Genomic DNA, 12,605 nt, shown 5'->3' with positions numbered 1-12,605 from the left:
ATGCTTGTGTGTATGCACATGCATGTGGCACTCCCTGTGTCCCACTTTCTCCCAGCCCCAAGCAGCCCCTTGCAGGCTGGAAATCTTCCTGTCTGGAAGGGGAAACCGAGAGTGTCCCAGGTTTTTCTCCTTTAAAGAAGACAGTCCATGTTTTGCTGCGTTTTTCTGCAGCACATGGAAAACCTGGATCCCTGGTGATGAGCTACTCTTTTTATAAGTGACCTGCCTTCTTCCCTCTCCCAGTTGATTGAGCTTACAAAGACTGGATGCCATACTACCATGCTTACCACTCCTCTTGTGCTTCCATTCATTCTTGGATAATAGTTTGACCTTTTCAAATAAGAAAGAAAGAAGGACAGAAAGAAAGAAAAACTGGGAACTGGATTCATCTGAACTGAGAAAAGGACTATAATGTCCCATATATGTTATTCATGGAAGTTCAGACAATTGCTTCACTGTGTGCAAGAAAACCTCATGTTTCTTGACTCAAATAGCATCCACACTAAAGAAAGAAAAGAAAAAAAAAAGGGAAAAAAATCACTGTAGGAAACATTCCTTGGTAAATTATCAAAAAATCATTTGGTCTTGGCTTCTTCGCCAGACAAACATTGTGTAGGCCCATAATGCAGGCTCTTGGAACTCACCCTTATTCCCATGGCAAAGCCCTCTCTGACCCAGATTCCATAGAGAACCAGAATGGTTACCTAGTTATGACTTGAGACTTTTCTTGTAGAGGTTTTCCGTAGTAGTAATCCACTTCTGGAATGAAAAGTAACCCATATCTTACTGCAGTACTGAATTGAGTTCCTCTGCCACTTCTCTAGTTGCCGTGATAGCAAAGGTAACTCTAAGTTGTAACCATTTTTAGTGTGGAGATGGTTTGGATGCATAGCAGTTATGAAATAGTATTGTGTTTAATGCATGGCATCTTGTAATCTTTGATACTAATGCTTGAAGCATATGTTTCCCCTCTCATTAAACAGCACAAGTTCAAGTGGTTTATATCTTATTTTTTCGAACTAAAGAATAGCATTACTCACATACCACAAGGCTAAGTAATGTCTGGGATTTATTAAGTCATTCAGTGAAGCTGACCACAGATTATTCCGTACAGAACAAAATGCTGAAAGGAAAAAGATTCTTCTGTAGATGAGAGTGCTCTTTTACATACAAACTGCAGTACCAATTTCTCTTTCATTTCTCAGCATTTTTAAGCATCTAAGCAATTTTTCCTCTTAACTTATGTTTTCAATAATATGACATGAGTATATAGACAATTTTATACTGTATTTTTTAAAGTAATAAAGAAAAGAAAACAGATACATTTCACTGTACTTTAGCAGCTATGACTTGCGCCATTAGAAATCTTTAACCGTCAGTCATATTGAAGAGTAGTTAACTTTATTGACTGTTGAGTATTATTCTTCAAAATTCAGCATGTTTTTAGAAGCTTGTATACCATAGAATATGTTTGCCTCAATAGTAGATCGGGATCCAGGGGAGGCTGTGAAGCCCCCTGTTAGTTCCGTGACCATGCCCCCATCCACCAGGCAAAGGGTGAACATTACCCCCCAACACACACACACTCCTTCCTCAGCTTCCCCACAGGACCTGCTGGGCTGCGGGCTACACTTAGTGGGGAGCCTCACACTGCAGGACAGTCTGGGGTGGGAGAACTGCGAACCCCCTCCATCCTCCAGTGTCAGCCCCAGCGCAGCTCTGCCACAGCATGGCAGACAGAGAAGGTCAGGAGCCACAAAGGCTGTGTCAAGCAGGGCTGACGGGCAGCAGGGGCTGGCTCTGGCCATGCAGGGGGAGAGGACTTGCTCGACACCTGCAGAGAGCTCAAGGTGAGCCCGGTTCCCCAGCAGGGGCAGGGCTGAGGTGCCGGGCTGGACCTCTGCCCAGGAGGTGCTGGGCAGCCCTGATGTTCTGACCCTGCCACAGGCTGGCTCCAGGGAATCAGCAGTGCCAGGGGCCGAGCTCACTTTGCCACCACTCCTGGGATGCAGCAGGGGTGTGCAAAGGGGGTCAGAGAGGAAGGGGAGGAGGAGGATGTTTTTCCTCCCTACTCCCTTCTCAGCTGGCCTACCAGCTGGGAAGAACATATCACAGAGTGATCCACCCAGATCCTGGCTGCAGGTAAGCCTGCAGTCCCCACCTGATCCAGGAGCTGGGGTGATCACCCAGCTATGCCCCCTCCCTGGCTGGCAGGCCAGGTGAGAAGGGAATGGCAGGGGAGGGATATGGCCCCTGCTGAAGGCTTCCCACCCCCTGTGGTGGGCACAGCCTGCCTGGGGTCCAAAGCCAGGCAAGGGAGAGGGGCATTTTCCCCACCACTCCCTTCTCAGCTAGCCCACCGGCTAAGGAGGGAGCATGGCCAGATGATTGGCTTGGTTCAGGCAGGGGAGTAAAACCCCCACTGCAGGCTTCCCTGCAGCCGGAAGCCAAGCCAAGCTGATCATCCCACCACGCTCCCTGCTCGGACAGCAAGCCAGCTGAGAAGGGAATGGCCAAAAGCTCTCTGTCCAGCTTTGAATCCCATTCAGGCTGTGCCCGGCACAGGGGGTGGGAAGCCCTCAGCGGGGTCACTTCCTCCTCAGCCAGGGGTCTGTGCTGCAGATGAGAATGGGGCAGGGTGGTGAGAGCGGTCAGAGCTGCTACAGACTGCACAGGATGAGCGGTGGCACAGGGGTCAGAGGGGTGGCCTTGGCCCCCCAACACTCCACCCCAGTTCACCACTGCTACTCACCCCACACAGTCTGCTCTGCCCACCCTGCCCCTGCCTGAAGCACAGCACCCTTGCTGGGAAGAGGGTTGCACTCCCAGGACACTGCAAGAGGGGTTGCTAATCCCTGTCATGGTCCCTGCCCCCTCACCATTCCAGGGGCAGAGGCATGCCCCCCTTAGGCAAGGGGGGAAGGAACAGGTTATTTCTCCTCCTCCCTTTGCCATCTGACAGAGGGGGCAGGGAAAATTATTCCACCACTTGCCCCATGCAGGGAGCAGTAGGCAGCGGCAGTCAGAGCTGGCAGACCATCTCCCAGGGGCAGAGAGAGGAATAAACCCCCTCCGCCTCAAGGAGCCGTGCTGGCTGGTGCTTGGGCACGCCTCCACCCCTGTCACTGCAGAGTGAGGGGGGAGTTCCAGGTGGACTGTGGCTCAGGTCCATGCGGCTGGGACAGGGAAGGGGGAATTAAACCCCCTCCTTGCCCCCCACCCCAAGCCTCTGCCCCCCAGCCTGAGCTCTGTGGCTGTCAGCAGCTACCCAGAACCTGGGCCAGCTGCAAACATCTGCTGCCTCTCCGCCCCAGTACTGGCCCCAGCTGCCTCCCAGGCCTGGCTCCAAGCTCCAGAGAGGTAGCACATACCGGCAGTGCTCCCACTGTGCTGCCCTCGCCGCTTCTGCAAAGCAGTTTTGGAACCAAGTGCAGCAGGGCACAGCAGGGGGCGCAGAAATCTGCCTGCTCCGAGCTCCCTGCTGCACTGCCATACTTCCCCTGCAGGTGGGGGTAGCAGTGAGGGGCACAACCCTGCTCTGGGTAGCTGCTGCCAGCCAAGAGCCCGAGTTGCTCCCAGCAGGCACCTGGGATGCTGCAAGCCCTGCTGGGAGCAGCCCAGGCTCCGTGGCTTCCAGCAGCTATGCAGAGCAGCAGCTATCAGCAGCAGGCAGGCTGCAAACAGCTGCACCAGGCTCCACAGCTCCGGCATCAGCTCCATACTGGCAGCGACTGCACATGCACTTTGGGGCAGACAGCAAGGCAGCAGAGCCCGCCCTGAGATCCGTGCGCAGTCGCTGCCAGCATGGAGCCGATGCCGGAGCTATGGAGCTCGGCGCAGCAGTTTGTAGCCTGCCCACGGCTTGCTGCAGCTGCCCAGAGCCCAGGCTGGCTACAAAGAGCTGCGCTGGGCTCTGGAGCTCAGTCACCAGCTCTGTGCCAGGAGCAGGGGAGGGACCGGGATCGCACTGCATCAGGCCCCTCCCCCACTGCCCGCTCCAAGGCATGCATGCACGTGCCGGTACAGAGCTGATGCCGGGGCTCCAGAGCCTGGCATAGCTGTTTGCAGCCTCCCGGCTGCAGCCAGCCCCAGCTCTCTGTAGCTGCTGCCAATCTTGGAGCCTGGTCTGCTTGCAGCAGGGCTTGTAGCCTCCCAGCCACCTGCTGGGAGCAGCCCAGGCTCTGTTGCTGGCAGCAGCCACCCAGAGCTGGGGCTGGCCGTGGCGTGCCGAGCAAAATGGTTTCACGTGCCGTGCTCGACACGTGTGCCAGGTTCCCAAACCCTTATCTGTTCATTTGCAAATTGGTTCAATTTAGGCAGGTTAGGCTAACCTGCAAAGATTGAATAAATTCAGGCTCCTGTTTTTTGAATGTCTGTCCCTAACTTGTAAGAGGGAAAACCTTCACTCCCCCTTGGTGCTGGCATACTTCCCAGCCTGGGCTCCTTGTGAGCTCCATGAGTCTCACTGTTCCTGCTGGCAGCAAAGCAGACAGTCTAGTGTCGCTGGGTAGCTCTCCCAGGCAGGAGATCCTAACGCTGTAGCTGGCAAGACTAGACTAACTTGCCAGCCCAAGCCGCAGGCTTATATTCTCCCAGGGTCTTGGATGCCTGCAGGTGCCTGCTGGTCAGCCTCATTGCCCTGCCACTACTACATCCTGCCTAGCCTACAGTGCTCCCTCAGTAGGCTGCTGATTTGCTTAAAAGAACAGGGAGCCTCAGGTTCTGTTATAGCCTGTAATGACCAAATTCTGTCCCTGTTATGCCCCTAATGGCCATTAATGATTGTAATGAGAAAAAAAGTCTGCTTTTGTTTTCCCATTCTTAACAGCGTTTAGGTACTTCAGTAGGTTGCTGCCAATCTGCTATACCAGCCTTTATTAGATAAAATAATGGGCGCGTTAAAAAACAGATCTGAGAAATCATGAAATCATGTCCTCGATAGATAACTGTATTACAGATCATCTGGTGTTTATCTGCTGCTTCAGATATAACTCATGATTTGTGTATCTGTTTTAAGGTTTCTAAAGTGATATCCAAAAGATTTCTGATGTTCAGGACTCAGATTCTTAGTACTTCCTAACAAATGGGCCCATTTTTTGGTCTCAAATTAAGCACCCAAAATGAGACATTCCAGATTAACAGGATGTGATATCTTACCCTAAACCCTGATGTGCCAGGAATATAACTCAGAGTCCAAAAATATTTTGCAAGTAGAAAGAGCTAAAAATATGGGAAATATAATAGCTGTGAAAAGAATTTAATGAGAGAGAGAGATCATTGTAAACATTTTTCTGCTAGTACATGTCCCATTCATTTTTTTCCCATTTTTGTTTGAACTAAAATCTTAGCCTTGTAAAACTTCTTACATTTTATCTGCCTTTTTAGTATTATATTAATATAGTCATTTACATGTTTTGGTTGCATATGGGGTAGAAGAAATTTTTTTGTGTTTACAGCATGCGTTGTGAATATTATTGGATGACAGAGGTTATATTTTTCTTTTTTAGAAAACTGTGGGACATATTTCCCAGAAGTGAAAAATGATCCAGGAAAATATATACAAAGATGTCCTGAGTCAGTGAAAAAGTGGCTAAGACAACTGAAAAATGCAGGGAAGGTCCTGCTATTAATTACCAGCTCCCACAGTGACTACTGCAGGCTGCTGTGTGAACACATCCTTGGGTAAGTGTAATGTTGATCTCAATCTATTTCAAATTAGACCTCCCAGGAAGCAGTAACCATAATTAGAATTGGAGATAGGTCTGAGTAGCAAGGATGCAGATTCAAAACTTCTCAAATATCAGAGGGTGTTTGGATCCAGGGTTTTGGTTTGGACCTGTGTCTAATTAATGTACCACAGAGAAGGAAGCATGGTTTACCCTTAAAACGGTAAACAGAAAGAAGTATCACTTCATGCTTAATAATCAGATTTTCACAAAACAGACAAGCTAAACAGAGGATGGATGGCCTTACAGGATGGCTCTGGAATGCCTTGTTGTTATTTGTCCTTGTATTATTTAATTATTATTTGTGTTATAGTAGATCCTACAAAGTCATGGCTAGATCAGGAGCCTCACTATGTTGTGCAGTGTACCAACACTAAGACAGTCCTTTTCCCAAAGTACTCATGCAATGGAAAAGAAGGGAAGGGATACAGAAAGATGAGAAATGACTTGTGTAAGGAGATGCAGCTAGTCACCATTTTAGTCATGAAATAAGGATAGGAGAATGAATAGGGGCTCTAGGACCATGCTTAGAGCTATCTTGTCTGCTGTAATCTCATGAGTACACCAGGAGCTAAACTTTCTTTTTTTAAATCATGAGTAGCTAGGCCTTGTGGTTGGGACAAAAAACTTGAAAGCATGACCCAGGCTTATGTCTTCAGGTAGCCTAGAAATATACACCTGAGAAGTATAAACATTCCCATGCATTAAATTATGTGTTAGCTCTGTCACCTAACCTGGGATTCCTACCAACTTCACCCTAGCAGAGGACTATATATGGAAAGGACTACAGTAAGTCTAACCAGCCTACCTTTCCCAAACTGATAAATCTCAATTATTGTGGTCCTTAGCGAGCCCCTTCCTTCTGCCACCATTGCTCTCTGAGCAACCCCTGTGCTTCTGAGGGATGGGAACATTCGTTGTAGCCATCCTAAAGGGGAAAAGGGGTATTTCACGCCACACCCCTGCCTCTCTGGAAGTTGAAAGGTGAGACTGCCTTCTGTCTAGGGTCACAGAATGTATTACTCCTGTCCTAGCCACAAGTAGACTCCTGACTGCAGTTTTCAGTCTGATTCCCAGCTGTACCATAGCTCCCTATGGACAAGACTTCCCAGCAAATTACTTTCTAAACTAGAAGGAGTGTAGTTTCATTTGTGCAGTGCTTCAAGTAGGCTGCGGTGCTTCAGGTAGGCTGCTGAATTGCTTAGCCCACACCCATGTTTGTCTATCTGTGACACCATGCAGACAAGAGTCTGCATTGCTTCTGGCATAGGAGGCACACTGTATGGAGCAGCAAGGCATATTTGAGGGTACTGCCACTGGGCATGGTAAATTATCCTACCAAACATCATCCAGATGTTGTCCTAATTAAACCGCTTGATCTCTGGACCTTTATTCCATATGAATAAAATGGTAATATTTTTCTATCTTAGAATTGTGGTGTTGCTTGATGTTCAGGTATTATACAGGAAACCTCATAGAAAAGTCATTTATAACTGTCCCTCTGACTGATGCTTGTTCACAGAATTGTCTGTGGTATAAGGGGAAAAAATTGCTTTTTACACTGATAATTCATGTGTTTTGCAATCAGTTTGAGATATGGAGCATCCAAGGGTTAGACCTATTTCAATTAACATATTTTTCATGTCATAATTTTGAAAATGCAGTGGGTGATTATAACTCCCCCAGAAGTCTCTATGAAGCAAACTCTTGAGTGAGGCAAGTTTATTCAGTAATGTATCAGTGAGGAGAGTTTATTCTAAAAACTTATCTACGGTGCACAGTAAAGCAAATGAACCAATCCAGCTTTCAATGGCTGTGCAAAGTGCATCCCATAAAGAAATGGAATAGAAAAGAAGTGATGTAGTGGAAAAAGCCCAGCTGACATAGCGGAGCACCTCACCTCCCTCTTGAGAACATTATAGGCAACAGTCTGTTTCACTTTGTGTATCCAAATGGCACTTACCCAGCCGCATTAATGCTGTTTTTGATACTTGCATGCAGTTTCCAATCCTATTTCAAATGTATCATGGATGAGTGAAAATCCTCATGATTACTGAACATGCACTCTGACCAGGCATATATGCGGCTCATGCTCACCTATGTAAGCGTGTACAAAGTCCTGAAATTGTAGGTGGGGAAAAAGCTGTGACTAGTGAGGTGCAGCAGGAGGTGAAGGGCAAAAGTGAGGCCTCTCATGTTTTAAACCAATATCCTAGTGGCTTGGGCACTCACCCAGGAAGCAAGAGACTCAGGTTCCAGGCCCCACCACTTGCCCTGAGGGAGTTTGAACCTCCATCTAGGATCATAGGAAAGTAGGGCAAGAACGGTACTCACGAGTTCAGCCCCCTGCTCAAGGTAGGATCATTCCTGACTAAACCATTCTGCCAAGTGTCCATCTAACCTGCTTTTGAAAGTTCCAGGGATGGAGATTCCCTAAGTAGCCTGTTTCATTGCCTGACCACCTTCATAGTCAGAAAATTCCTCCTAATCTCTAGCCTAGATTTCCTGTGCTGCAGCTTGAATCCATTATTCCTGATCCTGTCCCCTACAGCTACAAAGAAAAGCCCATCTCCATCCTCTCAGTAGTACCGTTCAGGTACTTGAAGATGGTTATCAAATACCCCTTCAGCATTCTCTTCTCCAGGATAAATAACCATCATTCTTTCGGCCTTTCCTCATAAGTCTCATCTCCCAGGCATCTGATAATTTTTCTTGCCTTGCACTGGACTCTTTACAAACTGCCCATGTCCTTCTTGAATCATGGGCCTGAAAACTGAACACAGTATTCCAGGTAAGGCTTCACCAGTGATGAAGAGAGTGGAAGAATCGCTTCCTTTGATTTGCACATGACATTCCTGTTAATACAACCAAGGATGCTGTTGGAGTTATTGGAACAAGAGAGGCTGTTGGCTCATATTCAGTTTATGCTCCACCATAACTCCCAGGTCTTTCTCTTCAGTACTACAACCTAGTCAGTCATTTCCCAGTCTGTATTTGTGCATGCTGTTATTACAACCCAAGTGCAAAGCTTGTCCTTGATGGATTTTATCTGACTGATAGTGGACTATTTCTTCAGTCCATCCAGGTCATTATGGATCCTAGCCTTACCCTCTGGAGTGTGTGCAATTCCCCTCAACTTAGCAAATATCCTAATCATGCACTGAATCCCACCATCCAAATCATTAGTGAAGATGTTGAATGATACCAGATCCAGGGCAGACCCCTGAAGGACCCCACTTGATACACCCTCCCAACTAGGACCCATTGAGGGCTACCAGCTGAATACAATGATCCAGCCAGTTATGTATCCACTGTACAGTACTTTTATCTAGTCTGTATTTCCTTAACTTGTTGGATATGAAGATAGTGAAATAGAAGATAGTGTCAAAAGGCTTACTAAAGTCAAGGTATATCATGTCCACTGCTCTCCCCTCATCCACAGACCCTGTCCTTTTATCATAGGAGGAAATCAGATTGATCAGGCATGACTTGCTCTTGGTGAATCCATGCTGACTGTTCCTAATCTCCTCTAGGTGCTTCACACGGAATCCTTTAACTGTAGGACCTGCTCCATGATTTTCCCAGGTATAGAGGTCAGCTGACAGCTGACAGCTTGTAGTTGCCCAGATCCTACTCCTTCCCGTTCTTAATGATGGGCACTATATTTGCCCTTTTCCAGTCATTCAGGACCTCATCTGAGCTCCATGAGGTTAGCCAATGGCTCTGAATTATGTCAACCAGTTCCTTTAATACCCTTAGGTGCTTCCCATCTGGCCTTGCTGATTTGAAAGCATCTAGACCCTCTAAGTAATTCCTAGCCTGTTCTATCATTACTGTAGGCTATTTGACCCCATCTACACGTGCAGGTAAAGGCACGATCTAATGTGTGAGCCACACTGTAGCTACATGTGCATGGCAGAAGGTGCGATTGTAGAATTGCACATTAGATCCAGTTGTGCCTTACTGTCGATGTAGAAGGCAAGAAGCAGGCTCCTATCGCTGGGAGCCCCCTTTGCTGGGGGTGCTCCCAGCCATAGGGACCATGCATAGCTGGGTCTTAGAGTCCTGCACCTGGAAGGGCTCTCATTCCTGGCTATGCCACATGTGCAGTCAGAACTGAGAGTCCCTCTCCTGATGAGGCTCTTGGTCCCAGCTGCACCTGTGGGCCCATGGGTTTCACACTGCAGTCCTCAAACTTTGGGAATTGCAGCTGCCACGATTCCCCCTTTTCTAGCATCCCCTGGCATCTAATGGTCACAGGTTTTTCTCAACTGAAATCTGGTGAATTATGTTTGCTGAGGTACACATACACCAGCCAGAGTACGGCCTAATGAGTATGCTCAGTATTGCTATGAGCACTTGTACCTCTGCACTACATGTGAAATCAGATCCAAAACTGTGCATAAGTGCCAAAACAGCACTGAAGTAGCTGGGTAAGCAAAGTGAAGGTGAGTAAGTGAAATAGGTTTCTGCCCTACAACTCCTACCAGTGAAAACTGGGTATAAAACATTTCTGCCTGCATACAGGAATATTTCAAGCTGGGTATTTATTGCTTTAATAATCTTTGGCTGATGTGCAGGGATGATGGAAGAAGATGGTAAATATTACATGAAGGATTTCCTTTCTTTCTCAAATATAGTCCTCTACAGAACGTTAGAGTTAAAAGAAACTCACTAGATCATCTTATCCAGCTATAAATAGTGTTTATAGTTGACTGTTGTCTCTCACCCCTTAGCTTTGCATAACATGCTTTGTTCTTGACACCTGTTCTCATAAACTAATTTTCCCTAACCTGTTATTGTAGCTCTTGTTCTTCTCAGACTTCCATTCAATTTTCAATTTGTCAATAACTTTTTGGTATTCAGGAGTTCAGAACTGTTTTCTGGGTATGTTCTAACAAAAACCTGTATTTAAAGAAAAGACAGAGGGAGGTGGCATGTCTAGTTTTAACTTCTTAATTCCAGTAATTCATAATGTGCAACTAAAAGTTGTGTGCATCACAAAAATATACCTACCAAATAGATACCAAGCAAAGAACAGCATTGCATTTCCCTTGACTTGCAAAACTGAAAACAAAGTTAACATATTACCATCGCAGTAAGAGCAAAGTATCCCAATTCCTTTAAGCCAAATGAGATGTATCCCAAATTTAAAAAAACACTTTTGAAAAAGAAAAAGATCAAAAAGAAATTATTGTTTTGAACTGAAATGCAGCACATTTTTAGCAAGGTCAGACTTCAACTGTTTTTTGTTGAATGAGTCACAGAAGGAGATTTAATCACATTGTCATTTTCTGCTTTCTAGAGAAAGTCACATGCTGAAAAGAAGATGAAATATGGGTTTTTAACAATTTCCGTATTTCCTACAAGATGCTTTTTCTGCTAGCCATACTATAAACAAGTTTTGACAGAGGCATGTATTTTGTCTTATGTCAGAATAGCTTCTTGAATTTAGCTATTGTTGTTCGGGATACATGAAGATGTGGAAATAAAGAGAGAGTTCATCACTGCTACCTTACTTTTGTCCTTTCTACAGCAAATATGCTTAATCACATCTTTAGTTACTGCTCTTTATTTTTAGCCTTCAAAACAGTGGCTCTCCCTAAATCCTTTCCAGATGTCTTTCTTCACCTTCTACATTTGATCACATTTCTGATGCACTATTTTGTCATGTATCTTAATATTACCATGAACAAAAATTAAAGACCAGAAAGAACAGTGTCAGATTTTAACTTCAAAAAAAAACATTCAATAATTTTATTACATCTTTCTGCAGTTATTTTTTCAAATTCAGTAACTGAGCTGATAAACTCCTTTGATAGCTATTCATCAAAAGCACGCATCTCATAACTCCTGGATTGCAGATTTCACAGAATCATAGAAAATTAGGTTTGGAAGAAACCTCAGGAGGTCATCTAGTCTAACGTGCTCAAAGTAGGACCCTCTCCAACTAGATCATTCCAGCCAAGGGCTTGTCCATTCAGGTCTTAAACATCTCCAATGATGTAGATCCCATAACCTCTGTGGGTAACCTGTTCCAGTGCTTTACTACCTGCCTGGTGAGAGATTTTTTTCCTAATATCTAACCTAAATTTCCCTTGCTGCAACTTGAAACCATTCCTCTTTCTTCTATTAGTATTGCAGATCCCTTTATAATGTATGTCAAAGGTCAACAATACATATCATTATTCATCTATACATCTGAAATACAGTCTTACTGATTCTGCTCCTATAGCTGTTAACATTTCAGGTGGACTGCTGAACAGTTATGCTGTTGGGTATCCAGGTTGTAGCCATATTGTTGTAGAGGCAAAAAGGAATCAGGACTTGTGGTTTAGGTGATATCTTTTATTAGACCAACTAGATTTTTGCAAAATAGTTATGCCGTATTTTGTGCCTTTGATTCCCCTTTGTTTTTCCAGATGGGGGTCAGATCTGCCCTACAAAGTTCTGCTGGCATAGCATAGAAAAGAGCACACTCCTTTACTGACATAGCTACACTGTCAAAACTCCTGGTGTGGCTGCAAGTGTCAACTGAGCTTAGGTGTTTCCAGGGGGGAAAAAAACCTCCCTCTAGCATTTGCTGAATCTACACTGTAGCAGAGATTGATAACCTGCAGGCCACTGCTTGTGACCCAAACCCCACTGCAGGTCACACCCCTGCATTTGCCCAGAGACCAGCAAATGCTGCAAAGGGATTAGATAGAAAAAGACAGGTGCAAGGGGGCTAGGGACAGACATTCAAAAAGCCCAAGCCTGAATTGATTCAATCTTTGCAGGTTAGTCTTTGCAGGGGGAGAGGTGCATGGCCAGGCCCCGGCAGGCCTGAGTAAGACTAAGGAGGGGTTTAATGCCCCACCTTTTGCCTGCATGGTTTGG

At 45.9% G+C, this 12,605-nt stretch overlaps 1 protein-coding gene across 1 annotated transcript in view; it reads left to right on the top strand.

The window, feature by feature from the left end:
• LOC109299575 (dermatan-sulfate epimerase) overlaps positions 1-12,605 on the top strand; it is a 435,657-nt gene that overhangs the window by 200,764 nt on the left and 222,288 nt on the right. The window contains exon 7 of the mRNA XM_019520065.1: positions 5,508-5,682. Coding sequence (XP_019375610.1) covers positions 5,508-5,682 — 175 coding nt within the window. The remainder of the gene's footprint in view (positions 1-5,507; positions 5,683-12,605) is intronic.

The sequence above is a fragment of the Gavialis gangeticus genome, unplaced genomic scaffold (assembly GCF_001723915.1).
Source record: "Gavialis gangeticus isolate Ggan-Ray unplaced genomic scaffold, GavGan_comp1, whole genome shotgun sequence".
Classification (NCBI taxonomy): domain Eukaryota; kingdom Metazoa; phylum Chordata; order Crocodylia; family Gavialidae; genus Gavialis; species Gavialis gangeticus.
This window is presented reverse-complemented; position numbering and strand designations above follow the sequence as displayed.